We start from the raw sequence: 17583 nt of genomic DNA on the forward strand, positions 1-17583 counted from the left end.
ATAGGCTACGGTTGTGGCCTATGCCAAGGCTTGGAAGATGTTCCTTTGCCTTTTGCACTACAAGGGAAAATTAGATTATTATCTTGATAATTTTCTTTGTAATAGAAGGGCAAAGGATTACAGATGCCCTGCCCTGACAATTATTTCACCTGCTTTCTTTATTGGACAGATATGTATATCCAGAACTGGTGAATTTTCTCTGCCAGCCAGAAAAGAAAATAATATATCAGTGGTAAAACAAAACAAAAAAAAAACAGTGCAGATTTCGGACAAATTAGAATGGGATGACTTCATTTCAGACTTCCATTTGTGTTAATACTGGTTGCATGCAGGCAGGTGGATTGTTCATTTCACCTAAGGTTTTTAGGTTGATTTTGTTAATATTAATTATATTTGTTACAGAGCAGAACAGAACTGATTTATCGGGGATATTCCCCCTTGCCCCTCCTTCGTATTTTATTAGTTACAGTGATGATTGACTGCTTTGGTACAAACTGAAGATGCCAGTACAGTTCGCTGGTAAGGAGGCAGAGCTGAAAGATGAGATTGACATCCTTTTGCAAAAAGTTGCAGGAGGAGGGAGATCATCTATCATCTGGAATCCTTTGCCCTTCTACTACAGAGAAAATTGTCAAGGTAAGAGCCTAATTTTTCCTTTTCCCACTGTCTAATAGGGACCTTTGCTTTTGTCAGTTAGGCCCCGATTCTATAAACAGCACTAGAAGTTGGTGCACATAGCTGGTGCGCATAGCTGATCTAGGCGTCTAATTTAATTTTTTAAATTGGCTTAATCAGCGCTGATAATTGAAAGTGTCATTAAAAACCAAATAAAAAACCATTAAAAAAACCCTAATTAGCTAGTCGGCAACTAACTCAGTAGGCGTCTATACAAAGGCGCCTACTATAAACTAGGTATGGTTAGGGGTGGATTTAGGGCAGATTTTGGGTGTGGTTTCTCTCAGGTGCAGTCATTTAGGCCAAGAAAACCCTGGTCTAAATGGCAGTGTGCTTAAAGTTTTAACGCCTAACAGCACCTAAGAATGCTTAGGCACCGCTAGGTGTGATGCTATAAATGGTGCCTAATGGATGATTGATAACTGTGTTCAACGTCATCTAGGAGCTAGGCACTGTTTATAGCAGGGGTGTCAAACTTCAATCACATAAGGGGCCGAAATCTAAAACACAGGCTAAGTCGCGGGCCAAATTTTTTATTAAGATACATAGGCCTCCTTTTATTAAACTGCGCTAGCAGGGAGTCGCGGCTAATGCCTCACGCTGCTCCCGACACTCATAGGAAGTCTATGAGTGTCGGGAGCAGCACGGGGCATTCAGTGCGGCTCTTCGTGCTAAAATCTGCTATTGCAGTTTAATAAAAGGGGGTATTAGTCTTAGTAGAACTAAAGGGATACAACCTCTCCAACCCCATGCCAGCTTTGTGGTATAAACAAATAAAAAAGACTTTTCCTCTCTCTTTTAGGTCCTAATTCACACTTGCTGTCTAACACCAGCTCTGACAAAATATACATTTCAAATCTGACATATTGTAATCACAAAATAGAAAATAAAATTATTTTTTCTACCTTTTGTTGTCTAGTCATTTTGCTTTTCCATCATCTTGGTCCCAGTTTTTCTTTCTGCTTTTTGTCTACTAGTAGTTTTCTTTCTAGTGTCTCCTCTTCTCTCTTGTTCCATTCCCTCCTTATGCCTGTCTCCAACATATTGATTTTTACCATTCAGCTTTCTTAACTTTTTCTTTTCTTTTTTGCCTCTGTCCACTCAAATCTTGCCCTCTTTCTCACCCTTCTTTTAAATTTTCAGCTACCTCTCAATTCTCTATCTCCTCTTAGTCCCTAGCTCTCCCATTTCCCATCTCACTCCTTTTCCAGCCTCCTATTTCTTTCTATCTACTCCCCATTACCACATCTCTCCTCCTCTCTCCCCTTGGTCCAACATTTTGCTCCTTCTCTTTTCTGTTGTTGTTCTTCCTCCCCCCTTGATGCTGAACAATGAGATGGAAGGAAAAAAAAGAGATGCTGCCCAGCATGTGTTCTCTCCCACACCGGTCCGATGTTGCCGTCAAGCTGAAAAATCTGCCGGCCGTGGCAGTGATTCAGCAATGTTGTCCACAATTCCCCTTACCACTTTCCATCTGCCATGGTCTGTCTCCAATGACTTGCAACTTCCTGTTTCCGCCTGGGTGGACCACGACAGACAGAAAGCAGGAAGGGGAACCATGGACCACATTGCTGAATCGCTGCTGAGGCTGGCAGATTTTTCGGCATGACAGCGACATCAGACCGGCGCGGGAGGGAAGCCATGCTGGGCTGTGGAAGGGGAAGTTTGGGAGTACTGCTGCAGGCCACATAAAATGGCCAGATGGGCCAGATTCAGCCCGCGGACCTTGTGTTTGACACGTGGTTTATAGAATCAGTGCCTTTGAGCAAAACTAAATGTACAGTGTTATCCCTAAATTGCAGGTTACTATTGTTTTATTTGCTTTTAATGAGATATATGTTTATTATCCCAGGACAAGCAGGCAGGTATTCTCACTAGTGGGTGATGTCATCCGACAGAGCCCCGATACGGACATCTTGAAAGCATGTCTTGCTTGAAGAAACTTAGAAGTTTCGAGATGCCCGCACCGCGCATGCGCCAGTGCCTTCCCGCCCGATGTACCGGGCGTGTCTCCTCAGTTCTTTTCTTTCCGCGGAGCTGAGAAGTTATCTTCAATCTGCGCTGACTGAATTTCAGTTTTTCTTTGCCTTCTTACCCGCGTTTTGGTTTATTTCTTTGAATTCACTTTACTTTACTTTATTTGAAAAAAAAAAAAAAAAAAAAGTTCAAAATTATTTCTTCCGGCGGTTCGGCCGGCCCGGCCTCGTGGCTGCGGCCTACCTCTTTCGACATTGCAGCGTCGATTTTCCGGCCTATGTCACGGCCAATCACCGGTTTTAAAAAGTGCAGCAAGTGCCAGCGTGCGATTTCGTTGATGGACCCGCATCGACGCTGCCTCCAGTGTCTTGGTCCGGACCACATTCCGAAATCGTGCAGGCCTTGTTCCACGCTCACTGCGCGCTCGTTCAAGCGGCGTTGCTTACTTTGGGAGTCGATGTTCAAGATGGAGACTGCCAAGGATCTGTCTGCTTCTACATCTGCTGAGGTTTCGCCGGTCCGCTCGAAACCTGCATCGACGACTTCCGCATCCAGCATCGTGAAGCCAGCATCGTTTACACCGGCTGCGGCTTCCAGTTCCGCTGCGGCGCCTGCCTCTGTCTCTTCGGTTCAGGTACCGCCTTCCACTGTCCCTCCCGTGGTCATCAAGGTGCCCAAAGCTACTAAGCAGAAGCACTTGGCCGCGAAGGAGCGCGAAGACCGTGCAGGAGGACCCCCTTTCGGTGCGGATCCCTCCATATCGGCTTCGCTTCGATCCCTGCTGGAAGCTCAGTTTGTCGAGCTTATGCAAACAATGGGACCCCGGCTTATCGCCAACATTCAGGGTGAAGTCCGAGCACCGGTCCCTGAGGGCGGTCCGCCCCCTCCCCCTCCCCCTCGCCGTTCGATCTCGCTGCTCGACGAGGGGGATCGGCGGAGGGCGGCGGATGCCTCCAGGAGGGCTTCCCTTCCTGATATGCCACCTTTAGAGCCCACTACTCCTCCACGGCAACAGGGCGCTGGGACGGTCCCTGATATTCGGAGTCCTGGGCATACTGCATCGCAGGAAGAGTTCTTCCGCACTCCATACCAGACTTGGGTGGCGCTGCGTGAGTCCGCGTCCTTGCCACCTCTGCGATCCACCGCTTCGAGCCCCATCCATTCCTTAGAGGCTTCGGGGGATCGTGCGATGCACAGAAGTTCTCGCTCCCCATCCCGGCACCGGGAGGGGCATCGTTCTCGTCACTCATCTCGACACTCCTCACGTCATTCGGAAGTGTCTCCACAGAAAAAGATGCAACGTTTGGGATACTCATCGTCCGATGTTTCCCAACCGGAGGGACCAGAGTATGAGGAACCATCTACCTCTTATTCTCCATGCCGGTCTCAGCTCTCCCTAGACCCGGAGGCTTCCACTTCGTCTAGTCCGTCTCGGCGGCCGGCCTTGGCGGACCAATTGTCTTTCTCATCTTTTCTCCGACAGATGGCGGATGACTTAGATGTGACTTTGGATACTGGATCTAAATATTCTAAAGAGTATTTGGATACGATGCATTTGCCTCACCCTCCGGCGGAGACTCTTCGGCTTCCGTTGCATAAATTGCTGGACCAGACTTTCATGCGCTGTTTTGAGACACCGTATTCTATCCCTGCGGTTCCCATTATTTAAACTTGTTTCTTTTTTAAATAAGCTGTTAACAATTTTGTTCTACGCTTTTTAACTTCTTAATAATTAGACAGTTAGTCTTCCCTTAATTCGTTTTAACTGTACATCGCTTAGAATTTCTTATATAGGCGATTAATCAAATAAACTTGAACTTGAACCTGAATAAGTGGAACTTGAAATTCAAAGGATAATATATTTAGTGAAGCTATATATTATTTTTTCACAGAGGTTTTATTATGTATTGATAGTTGTTTCTAATTGCTTATCTACTGGTGGAGTATAAACCAGGAATTCACCAAAGGAAGTGATTCACAGTCAGAAGTGTCTGCCTGGATTAGATTGTTAGACAGACAATTAAGTGTCTCTATCTTTGGCTTAATGTGTTTTATTATCTTTTTTTTTTTTTTTTAGATCTTATGGAAGTGTGTTTAAAGCAATACACAAGGAGTCGGGTCAAGTGGTTGCTATTAAACAAGTCCCTGTTGAGTCAGATCTTCAAGAAATTATTAAAGAAATCTCCATAATGCAGCAATGTGACAGGTAGGAACTGAAAATATATTTTTTCATTTGTTCTGTATATAAAACCATTTTGCCCTTGCAGTTTCTTCCTGATCCTTTGGGCTTCTAGCTCAGTCAGAATCTACTAGCTGAGGTGATACAAGCTTTTGTTTGTGGTAATCTGCTCTCTCCCCAGCCCCATATTTTCTTTTAACAATTTTATAACATTTCCATTTACACATAGAAGCAAGTTAGGCAAGTTAGGTACTGAGAGGTATCCTTACTGGCTCCCACAAATTCTCACAAGAATTCGCGGGAGCCAGTAAGGATGCCTCTCAGTACCAAGCAGCAGCACCAAATCGCGCTCCTGCTCATGTCGCTCAGCAGCCAAAGGAACTCGCGGCAGCCGGTTAGCAGCAGGGCAGGAATTTGGAAAGTTCGCTCCTGCTCGCTCCACCTCCACCATGGATCGCCAAGATGAGGTATTATATGAGGCTAGGGCAGGAGGGAGGGAGGCGGGGGCAGAGCCTGGGAGGGAAGGAGGGTGCAGAGTCTGACAGGGAAAGGAAGGAAGGGTGCAATGCCAGACAGGGGAGAGAGGGAAGGGTGCTGGGTGCAGAGCCTGACAGGGGAGGGGAGGATGGAAGGGTGTTGGGCGCAGAGCCTGACAGGGGAGGGGAGAATGGAAGGGTACTGGGCGCAGAGCCTGACAGGGGAGGGGAGGATGGAAAGGTGCTGGGCGCAGAGCCTGACAGGGGAGGGGAAGATGGAAGGGAGCTGGGTGCAGAGCTTGATGGGGCAGGACACTTGAATATTAAGCCGCTCAACATATATTCGAGTCAACCAATTTTCCTCCTTTTAGGGGGAAAAAGGGGGGCCTCGACTTATATTCGGATTGACTTATATTCGAGTATATATGGTACTTGTGACTTGGATTGACCACTGTGAAGATGGGATACTGGGCTAGATGGGCCATTGATCTGACCTAGTATGGCTATCCTTATGATGTTCAGAGAATCAACTGTAAGTTAGCATAACATATATGATATTCTATAATAGACCTCAATGGTAACTTAAACAGATTGAAAAGAAAGTGGCAAATAATTGAGCCATGTGGACACTAGGCCTCCTGTACATAACTTACTTCTCTCGCTTGATCTCTCGCTAGTCTTTCTTTCCCTATAATCCCACCCCTTACTTTTGTGTCTTCTCACCTTTGATGGTTTCTCCTGCACTTTCTCTACCCTGTCTGAATCCTTTACTTTTTTATTCTGCCTGCTTGCATTTTTCAGCCCTCTTCACATGTTCTTCCTTGTGTTTCTATCTTTTCCCAGTTTTTATGCGTATTGTTACCCCTTTCCTCTTCTCCTTCATTCAACTCTGTCTTTTTTCCTGTGCTCTGGTCTTTAATTCTGTCCATTCCTCTTGCAGATGTTTTCTCTCCCTTTTCCCCCTTCCTTATGCAGGTACTTTTTCTATACCCTCTCCTCTGATAGTTTGATTCTCTCAGATCCTCGCAGTTCATCTTTTATCCTCTTCCACCAGTCAGATTAATCCCTTGTGCTGTCTTTCTCCCTGTGTAGCTGAATCCATGTGCTGCTGCTGTCCTTCTGTTATGGCCCTAGAGCAGAGGTTCTCAACCTTGGACATATGAAGCCATTGTGGTTTTCAAGATTATCCACAATGAATATGCATGAGATAAATTTACATACATTACCTTCACTGAATGCAGATCTCATCCATATTCATTGTAGATGTTCTGAAAATCAGACTGGCTTGGTGTGTCTTGAGGACAGGATTGAGAACCCCTGCCTTCAAGGAAGAGCTGGATTATGGAATAGAGTAGCACCTTTATTGTGATCCCCTGTCTACTCTAGTCTCGACCCCCCTTCCTTGTGTTCTGTACAAGTTGCCTAGGAAGAAAGTTGCTGAGAGTGATTCCTCTGCTTAGCCTCATTTCTCCCTCCTTCAGAACAGAAATGTAGGGGTTGGATTTAGAGGGGGGATGAGGCTGAGCAGAGGGGAGTGTCCCTTCTGCATTGTACCAGTGCCAATACCAATCCATTTCTTATAAACCACACATACCTTTGTTAAAGTTCATTGTGGGATACAAAAGAAGCTAGGTATTTCTAGGATATATGTTACCGTCTCAAAACAGATATTGTTGGACCCTTACTGCGGAACAAGTTGCCAAGCTGTTTAAGTCTCTTATGAGATTTGACTGTATTTAAGAAACAGTTAAACACGTATTTATTTGAGCAGTCATATCTATTGTGTGCTTAGGCAAAGCAGGTTGGTGAGTTACAGTACAGAGTCTGTCGTCTTTTATGCTTGTTTTTTGTTTATATTGCGAATGTTTTTATTGGAACCTGCCTAGTTAATAAGTAGGCTGTAACGTGTGTCCAAACCTGATCCATGTATGGTTCCTGGAGTAGCACTTTTAAACTTCCTACTGATTTGTACATAATTCTTTGTTTAGAATCTTGTGAACTGCTTTGATGTATCATGAAAGGCAGTACAGCAAATGAGAATAAACATAAAAATAAATTTAACTAAGAACATATTTTTGAAAAAGGAAAGCTTTCAGATGTTTCCTAAATAACCTATAACTAGTCATCATCTCAGCTCAAGAAGCAGACTATTCCATGATTTTGCAGCCTGATAGGTAAATGTTAACCAGTGGTGTAGGAAGGATTTTTTTTCAAGGAGGGGCAAAGTAATTTTTTGCATTACACAAACAGAATGCCCGAGTGAAGGGGAATTGGAGCAGTAGCAGGCAGAAGTATGTAGCTAAGAAATCTGGGAGGAAATGCCCCCTTCCTACATCCATGATTTTAACATTAAAAAAACATCTATACTGTACCTCCTTTCCAACAGGGAAATTAAGTTTCATTTGATTTCTCAAATATGAATTACTATTTGCTGAGGGTGAAGCTAGCAAATCACTCAAGTAAAGCTTAGTATCACTATATAATGTTTTAAAAACAATCGTACATATGCTAAAAAATGCAAAAGCTTTTACTGGTAACTAATGCAATTTCATAAATAACAGTGTTACGCTACTTTGTTCTGCTGAAATAAATGATAACCAAAGTCCTCAAATTCAAGGACACAAATTTCAAAGAAATGGGAGACTTCGTTCACCAGGCGCTACAAAGCCAAGAAGAAACCGATAACGTGGAAGACATGTGGTCGACTTTGAAAGCAACCATACAAGAAGCAACAAACCGCTATGTAAAATCAGTAAGTAAACGGCGAAGGAACAATAAGCCACAGTGGTTTACTGCGGAGATCTCAGACCTGATCAAGGAGAAGAAAAAAGCATTCATCTCTTACAAACAATCAGGGAAGCAGGACTCTAGAGCAGACTACCTGGCCAAATCAAAAGCCGTCAAAACAGCAGTCAGGGAGGCTAAATTCCTCATGGAGGAGTCTCTAGCAAAGAACATCCAGAAGGGAGATAAATCCTTCTTCAGGTATATCAGTGATAGAAGAAAAAACTCAGGTGGGATTGTACATCTTAGGAAACCAGACGGAGACTATGTGGAAAAGGATTCGGAAAAAGCCCAACTATTAAATGAATACTTCTGCTCAGTCTTCACCCGAGAAGCGCCAGGGCTCGGCCCTCAGCTACAGACAAGGGTTGGCTCAGTTGACCCGTTTAGTAACTTTGAGTTTACGCCCAGCAGTGTCTACGGTGAGCTGTCAAAGCTCAAGGTTAACAAAGCAATGGGGCCAGACAACCTGCACCCCAGGGTGCTTAGGGAGCTGAGTGATGTCTTGGCGGAGCCACTGTCCGCGCTCTTCAACCTCTCCCTTAGTACAGGCAGCGTCCCATTGGACTGGAGGACGGCTAACATCATTCCACTCCACAAGAAAGGCTCAAAGATGGAGACAGCAAACTACAGACCAGTGAGTCTAACATCGATAGTGAGCAAACTAATGGAAACTCTAATCAAACACCAATTAGATAAGATTCTGGATGAAGAGAATCTACGGGATCCCCGACAACATGGATTTACTAAGGGGAGATCCTGCCAATCCAATCTGATCAGCTTCTTTGACTGGGTAACGGGGAAGCTGGATATTGGGGAGTCCCTGGACATCGTGTACCTGGACTTTAGCAAAGCATTCGATAGCGTACCACACCGCAGGTTACTGAGCAAGATGAGTTCTATAGGATTAGGTAACACATTGACGAAATGGGTTGTGAGCTGGCTTGGAGGTAGGCTCCAAAGGGTGGTGGTGAACGGCACCCCCTCCGAAATGACGGAGGTGATTAGTGGAGTACCACAGGGCTCAGTCTTGGGCCCAATCCTATTCAACATCTTTATAAGAGACTTGGCAGAAGGGCTTCGAGGTAAAATAACATTATTCGCCGATGACGCCAAACTGAGTAATGTAGTGGGCAAATGCACAACAGACGAAGATTCAGTGCCCGACATCATGATGCACGACCTACTCCTACTGGAGCGATGGTCTAGGACATGGCAACTCAACTTCAATGCCAAAAAAATGCAAAGTTATGCACCTGGGCAGCCAGAATCCATGCAAGTCTTATACCCTTAATGGCGAGATCCTAGCAAAAACGGTAGCAGAACGAGACTTGGGGGTAATCGTCAGTGAGGACATGAAGTCTGCCAATCAAGTGGAGCAGGCTTCGTCCAAGGCAAGACAAATCATGGGCTGCATACGAAGGGGTTTCGTCAGTCGTAAGGCGGAAGTCATTATGCCATTGTATAGATCCATGGTGAGGCCCCACCTGGAATACTGTGTGCAATTCTGGAGGCCGCATTATCGCAAGGATGTGCTGAGACTGGAGTCGGTGCAAAGAATGGCCACCCGGATGGTCTCGGGACTCAAGGATCTACCATACGAAAAACGGCTTGACAAATTACAGCTATACTCGCTCGAGGAGCGCAGAGAGAGGGGGGACATGATCGAGACGTTCAAGTATCTTACGGGCCGCATCGAGGCGGAGGAAGATATCTTCTTTTTCAAGGGTCCCACGACAACAAGAGGGCATCCGTTGAAAATCAGGGGCGGGAAACTACGAGGTGACACCAGGAAATTCTTTTTCACTGAAAGAGTGGTTGATCGCTGGAATAGTCTTCCACTACAGGTGATTGAGGCCAGCAGCATGCCTGATTTTAAGGCCAAATGGGATCGGCACATGGGATCTCTTCACAGGGCAAAGGTAGGGGAGGGACATTAAGGTGGGCAGACTAGATGGACCGTGGGCCCTTATCTGCCGTCTATTTCTATGTTTCTATGTGTTACATTGCCGCTATATTCTGAAATAGTTGCAATTTCTTAAGAAACCTATGAGCAACCTACATATAGTATATTACAATAAACTAGCTATGTCTGAACCATGGCCTGAACTCTGGGAAAGAGAAGAGACAGGAGGGCGTTCCGGAAGAAAGGATGAATCGATAAGGGTAGAACATACCAGGGAAAAGAGACAGCCCTCAATCTCTGGGTCCTCGAAAGTCAGCTTTACCCAGAACCTGCCATCCCAGAACCACTGATCTCAGTTCTTTAGGTTGTAAATAATTTCTAATCTGTCCGAGAGGTCTTAGTCATAAAAGAACTTTTACAATCAGGTTGGTTTGAATTTCAAAATATAAAGTACAATTCAAAGTAACTTCCAAAATTATGTCCACTAGAGCCTTTTCCCTTCCTATTCCCAGCAGGATGTCTGGGTGGGGGTGGGGAAGGGACTGGAGCAGGAAGTAGAGAGCTGTTCTCTACTGGTTTAAATGTAGAACATTAAGCGTTAGATTGGGGCATTGGCCCCATGTTCTCATCTAGGAATGATTTTCTGTTTGGAAACTTGAGAATTTTATTAGGTGCGCACATATAAACCATGCCTTTTTGTTTTAACTGATATGTATACTTTGTGAAATAGAACAACCGATCACAGTAGTGTGCAAGTTATTTCTGATCTGATAAAGATTTGGTGGCTAAATCTGGCATTATTTTCAGAGTGTATTGTGGGATAGGGGCATCACCTTGGGCTGTGGTAAAGAATGCCAAATTCTCCCACTACAGTTTCCTTAATTTGAAAGGAGAAACATCTGTAAGATTTGTGAGAAACGCTGGGAAGGGTATTTCTGTGGTACAGCTGCAAAGATTCATAAAGTATTCCTGAGAGATATTACATGCGAGACATTGACAAAGCATTAAGTAAAGGTCATCTTACAAAAACAACGAGGCAGCAGATTTCTGGTCATCAGCGATTTATGTCTAGTCTGGTTTTCAGAGAAAAGAAAAATGTAGGGAGACTATCTGTAAAAAAGTAACGTGTAGGAATGTGGAGATCAAAATCCTTAAACCTAATCAACAAAAGATCTCCAGTTAAGTGTCTGTTAACGTAAGTATTAATTTAACCTTAAATTCTCATACATTCAAAATTGTGTAATTCAGCCAAGGACCGAACCCCCTATAGCCAAATCCACCACCTAATCACTGTGTATGGAATATTTTATAATAATTTATATCACAGGTGTCAAAGTCGGTCCTCGAGGGCCGTAATCCAGTCGGGTTTTCAGGATTTCCCCAATGAATATGCATGAGATCTATGTGCATGCACTGCTTTCAATGCATATTCATTGGGGAAATCCTGAAAACCTGACTGGATTACGGCCCTCGAGGAGGGACTTTGACACCCCTGATTTATATCAAACTGTGAATTTTTCAATTTATAAATGCCATAACTTATTGTAAAAACTTCAAAAAAATCACTAAGACTTAGCTTATAGAGTCTCACGGGTCCCGGCGTGGACCATGTTTCGTGAAACTTTTTCAAGGAACCCACAAGGGAGTTAAAGGGTTGTGCTTAATTTACACCATGCCGTTCTGCCAAAAAATAAATAGTTCTTAGAGAATATCAGAATAGCAGAAACATTCAAGACACACTTAGGTTTTCAAAATTAATGCAAGGCAACATAGGGAAGGTATCTGTCATATCAGCAAAATTCAGTGTAAAGATTCTCAAAACTGTTTACTGCTTTTCCTCGCTCAATGGTCAGAAAAAGCCTACGTGCTTTTAAAGTAGTAGCTAACGTCACCAGATGAACTGTCAATGAAAAGAGAGGAGACAGTTTATCAGGCCCAGCTGTTTTTTTGCATCACCAAAAGTCATGTGTGTCTTGAATGTTTCTCTAAGAACTATTTATTTTTTGGCAGAACGGCATGGTGTAAATTAAGCACAACCCTTTAACTCCCTTGAAAAAGTTCCACGAAATGTGGTCAACGTCGGGACCCATGAGACTCTATAAGCTAAGTCTTAACGTGATTTTTTTGAAGTTTTTACAATACGTTATGGCACTTATAAATTGAAAAATTCACAGTTTGATATAAATTATTATAAAATATTCCATACACAGTGGTGGGTTTGGCTATAGGGGCTTCGATATTTGGCTGAATTATACATTTTTGAGTATATGAGAAGTTAAGGTTAAATTAATACTTACGTTAACAGACACTTAACTGGAGATCTTTTGTTGGTTAGGTTTAAGGATTTTGATCTCCATATCCTACATGTTTGCTTCTTGAACCAAGAGACTGTTACTTATATACCTGTCCCTGTGAAGTAACAGGGTGCAAGATTTTCTTTCTTTTGACTGATAAAGAGTTTTTCTTTACTGCTTGTGTCTGGGTCTGTCTATGTGGGCATAGGCCCGAACCTAACCCCTGCTCGTGCTGTTACATTTGGTGTCCGGAGTGAAATCCTGCTCAGACCCCACAAACTCCAGGATCTGGGCCCGAGTTTGAGACCCCTTTATATTGTGAGGCTAAGGAAATTAACTCTACCTTGAGAGACAGACAGGCAGGATTTATTTTTGGTACCCAGAGTGCTCTAGTACTAGTAAAACATGGAGAAACTAATCCAACTACTAGTAAAACATGGATAAACTGATCCAGCTCATGATGGAGTGACAACATCAGCAGCAATTTATGCAGACCCAAGGACTTGGGCCTATCGCAACAGTGCCCATATTAGTAATGTGATTCGAGAGGATGATCCGGACTATTTGTTGGTGAATTTTGAGAGGATGGCCTGCTTAGCTGGTTGGACAGAGGCAATGCGGACTACATATATGGGAAACCTGTTAACTGGTGGCAGCCAAATTGCCTTCCAAAGTGCCAACTCCGAAGGCTGAGCTACCTATAAAGATGTTAAGGCAGCAATCTTGGAATGGACTGGGTATACCCCAGAATATTATAGGCACCTGGCATAAGAAAGCCTAGTAGAGCTGCACAGAAGTGGCTTAAGTAGTCTGAGGGGTGGGCTAGTGAACCATAGAGAAAAGGACCCAGGCCCATAAGCCACTCTAACCACTGCATTCATGGTTGAAAATATGAGCCCACCACCCCCCCCCAAACCCTACTGTACTGCCATAGAAATATTTTAAATAAATAAAATATAGGTGCAACCTGCAGCCTTAAGGGCTATTGGGATTGTAGACAGGTGGGTATAGTAGGTTTTGGGGGGCTCACCATGACCTGCAAGGGAGCTGTGCTGAGATGTTTATGTGGCACCTTTTTTGTGAAGTTCACAGCAGTGCCCTGTAAGGTGCCCCACTACTCTGTTGCCATGTCTGGGTGGTAGTCCATCACTTTACTGACCCCTCCCATGTCCAAAAGGTCTTTTTCTAGGCGTTTGGGACTTGGACAATTGTTTGGACGAGAATGCGATATAAAGATAGACGACTTGGTGGTCTTGACGATCAAACGGTTGGACATATGATTAGATGATTCTTGAGAAAAAATATATTTTGAACATATTGTTTGAGAATGAACTTTAGATGCTGGACGAATAGCGGCCAAGGCCGAAAACGGACTTAGACTTTTTTTTTAAAATGATGCCGCTCCGTGTATGCTGTGTATCTATCCATAAAGAGTCTGATTTTGTAAACAATCTGTAAGTTGTCAGCCCAGCCTTACATTGCTAGCTGTCAGCAAAGACCTATGGGAGATTATATCAAACAGATCTGATCTGGAGGGATGCCAGTTCAGATAAGACCATTCAGCCTTAGAATGCCCTAAATAACTTCTAAATTATCAGTGCTTAAGAGTAACAAAAGCCCTTTGGCACAGCCCTGAGGTTCAACAGATGTGCTAAGGTACTTAAGGTAGAGAATGGCCCCAGCTACATGTTCTGGCACAGATAGTTAGTGTCCATCAAGAGCCATTGTTACAGAAAGATACTGGAAATTAACAGAATCTCCAGTCTATGAGGGACAGTTTCTCTCTCTTTCTTTTTTTCTCTTTCATTCTCTCACATCACACACCTTCCTTATCATTGTACTAAAGTAAAGATGTATTTAACCACAATAGACTCTATTTTTAGAACAAGATTCCAACCTATAAAAGCCTCCTCTCTTGATCACCTCCCATCTCTCTCTCTCTCTCTCCGGACTCTTGCTTATCTTCATCTCTGTCTCTTCACCCTCATAGCACCTATTCAGGAACCTGTCTTTTCTCTCTCATTCACAAGAGCACAGAACCAGCTACATAATTGAATATTTCTCTGTACATTAGTAACTAAGCATATTTTTAATGTATCTTTTAACTAAGTATTGCATATCTGTAATATTAAGCCTATTTCTACACAATATATTCATTTTTTTTGGTAAAAATTTTATTATTTTATAAACTATATTAGTGTATTACATTTGTTACAGAACAATTAATACAGAACTATTTTCATAGAAATACACCACTTCATACAATTAATATAAAAAGCATTGTTTTACCCACCCACCCTTCTTATCAGATAATGATAATACCAATTAACTTATTTCAAATAAAACAAAAATTTAATATATATATATATATATATATATATATATATATATTTCAATTACCTCCCACCCTCCCGGATGTGTAATGATAAAATCTTAGAACAACAAAAACTCTTAATGTGAATCAGCAAATAAAGCCAATGGACCCCATATTTTGTTAAAAAAACCCATTGTATCCCAAACATTCAGCATTCATTTTCTCATATTTGTACGTATTACATATATTTGTCCACCAAAACGTATAGTTTAATCTATCATAATTTTTCTAATTTTTTGTGATCATTTGAACAGCTATTCCAGTAAAGATCAAGAAGAGACGACTTTTATATTTATCAAGGGGAGGTTTAACATGTAACATAGTACCACATATAATGGCTTCATATGTTAGTGAAATATCAGATTCTAATATAATATTTATTTGTCCCCAAATCGACTTCCAGAATTTAAATATCAGTGGACAAAAAAATAACAAATGGTCTAAGGTCCCTATGTCAGTATTACAGTGCCTGAACTCAGGCCTCAGAAACGGAGCCTACGCTCAGCCGTATATCACAGACTGGAAGGATCCGCGTAGTCAAACAGCTCCTGCTCCAATCATTGGCCAATATGTACGGCTTATTAGAAAAATTTTTTTATATCATTTTTTTAAGCAATTTAAAACTCTAGATTCAACTAAAACACTAAAGAAGTATCTTGCATATGTAGTAGCCAGGATTTGAAAAAAAGGGACTTATCTCAAAGTTCAGCTTGTTTTATATGCCATTCGTGTCTTATTTTGCCGACGCGGCCACGTTTCGCGGGAATTTTAACATCCGCTGCGTCAGGGCCATCAAGACACTCAAAATCACAGGCTCAAAACATTCCACCAGTCACAAATTTCAAAATTTTGAAAATTTGTGACTGGTGGAATGTTTTGAGCCTGTGATTTTGAGTGTCTTGATGGCCCTGACACAGCGGATGTTAAAATTCCCGCGAAACGTGGCCGCGTCGGCAAAATAAGACACGAATGGCATATAAAACAAGCTGAACTTTGAGATAAGTCCCTTTTTTTCAAATCCTGGCTACTACATATGCAAGATACTTCTTTAGTGTTTTAGTTGAATCTAGAGTTTTAAATTGCTTAAAAAAATGATATAAAAAATTTTTCTAATAAGCCGTACATATTGGCCAATGATTGGAGCAGGAGCTGTTTGACTACGCGGATCCTTCCAGTCTGTGATATACGGCTGAGCGTAGGCTCCGTTTCTGAGGCCTGAGTTCTTGAATTATGCTGGGCTCTGTGTTTTGATATGTATGTTCCAGTATAAAGCAGTATTATTATATATATATTCTTCTGATTATTCTATATGCTGCTGGGATAACTAGTTTTAGGTAGTATTACAGTGCCCCAATATAACAACTGGGTGAAATTCAAACAGAAAAAGTTCCCAAAAGACTATGAACTAACAAAAACAAAAAAGGGAACAAAAAACAAAATGAAAATGCCTTTAACCACGAAGGTGCTCAGAACCATTGCATGGTAAGAAAATGACCAAACCAGGGCAGCAACCCCACCCTCCACAATCGGCTTTTGTAAAGTTACCATAGCAATTCTAACCTGTTACCATTCAATTTTTTATAAAAAGATCCCTGAAAGTAAACCGGTATCATACCCATTTGGTAACAGACTATAGGCAGAATCATCATTTTTACAGTCTGAACTCTCCCCCCCCAAGACAAATGCAGTGGGTTCCATTGCTCACACATCTCTGAGACCTTTAGCAAAATGGATTTTTCATTTACCTGCATCGTTTCTTCCAATGTTTTCTGGTTCCAAATACCTAAATATTTAATACCTCTTTCTTTCCACAAGAAAGAGAATTTATCAAACAATCCCTTGGAACAATGAATGTTTAATGGAAGACCTCTGATTTACTCCAATTTATCTTATATCCTGAAAATTTTCCAAATTTTTCAATCAACTCTAGTAAATGTGGAATGGTTGTTTCCAGATTCCTCAAATGAAGCAAAATATCATTTGCGTAAGCAGAGACTTTATATTCCTTACCTGCATAAGGAATACCCTGAATCTCCTCAGCCTGTTGAATAGCTAATAAAAAAGGTTCCAAAACAATATCAAACAGCAGAGGAGATAACGGACATCCTTTTTATGCAACCACACTTGGCTGTTATTGTCATTAATTTCACTTCCTGCTGAACCTCCTCTGAGGATATTGAACCCAAGACTTAAGGCATATGTAGTGTCACAACCTTACATTTTGGGGGCTTGTCTGCTGCACCACCTGCATAACCTTACATATGTTAGGTGGCGATAGGCACCCTACTGCCGCCCAACTTAATTATTTTAATTGGCGCCATCAAAAAACAAGTAAAAATTCATTAAAAAAGGAGGCATCATTATCGCATCTATACGAAACTGTCTAATGGTACCTAAGGTCAAAGTAGGTGTGGTTAGGGATAGATGACCTCAGGTGCCCTTAGACACGATTGTCAAAGGAACTTAGGCATCTTCATTGTAGGCTAGTAAAACCCTGGCCTACATTGCAGATGCCTAAGCTTTGTGGTAGGCTCTGTTAGCTGTGATTCTTTAAATGGCACCTAAGCATGATTGCTATGTGGCTGGCGCCGTTTTTGTAGGCGACTGCCGATTTAGGTGCTGTTTACAGTATTTGAACCATACTGTACATAGCAACTTTTAAAAACAGCTGTTTAGATGTGTTAGCATGAGCAGGGCTTAGAGTATGGAGCCTTCACAAAATATAGGCAAACCACAACGTAAGGATAAATTGGATGTCTTATAGACAAGTGGGCTAACCCTCAATTGTGCCGAATTGCAACTTTTTGGATCTAGTTTATCAAGACATTGATATTTACCTATGGACAAGTAGATTAAGCTAAACGCCAATGGATCCTGTACATTTTTGCATGTAATTGAACGGGTTGTCCCGATTGGCC

General features: G+C 42.4%; 1 protein-coding gene across 3 annotated transcripts in view; it reads left to right on the top strand.

Moving 5' to 3' along the window:
• Nucleotides 1-17583, top strand: part of STK3 (serine/threonine kinase 3) — a 331931-nt gene that overhangs the window by 40362 nt on the left and 273986 nt on the right. For all 3 annotated transcript variants that reach the window (XM_033934587.1, XM_033934585.1, XM_033934586.1), the window contains exon 3: nucleotides 4730-4858. In XM_033934587.1, the coding sequence (XP_033790478.1) occupies nucleotides 4842-4858 (17 nt within the window). In that variant the 5' untranslated portion in view covers nucleotides 4730-4841. The remainder of the gene's footprint in view (nucleotides 1-4729; nucleotides 4859-17583) is intronic.

Source organism: Geotrypetes seraphini, chromosome 2 (assembly GCF_902459505.1).
Source record: "Geotrypetes seraphini chromosome 2, aGeoSer1.1, whole genome shotgun sequence".
In the NCBI taxonomy this organism is placed as follows: domain Eukaryota; kingdom Metazoa; phylum Chordata; class Amphibia; order Gymnophiona; family Dermophiidae; genus Geotrypetes; species Geotrypetes seraphini.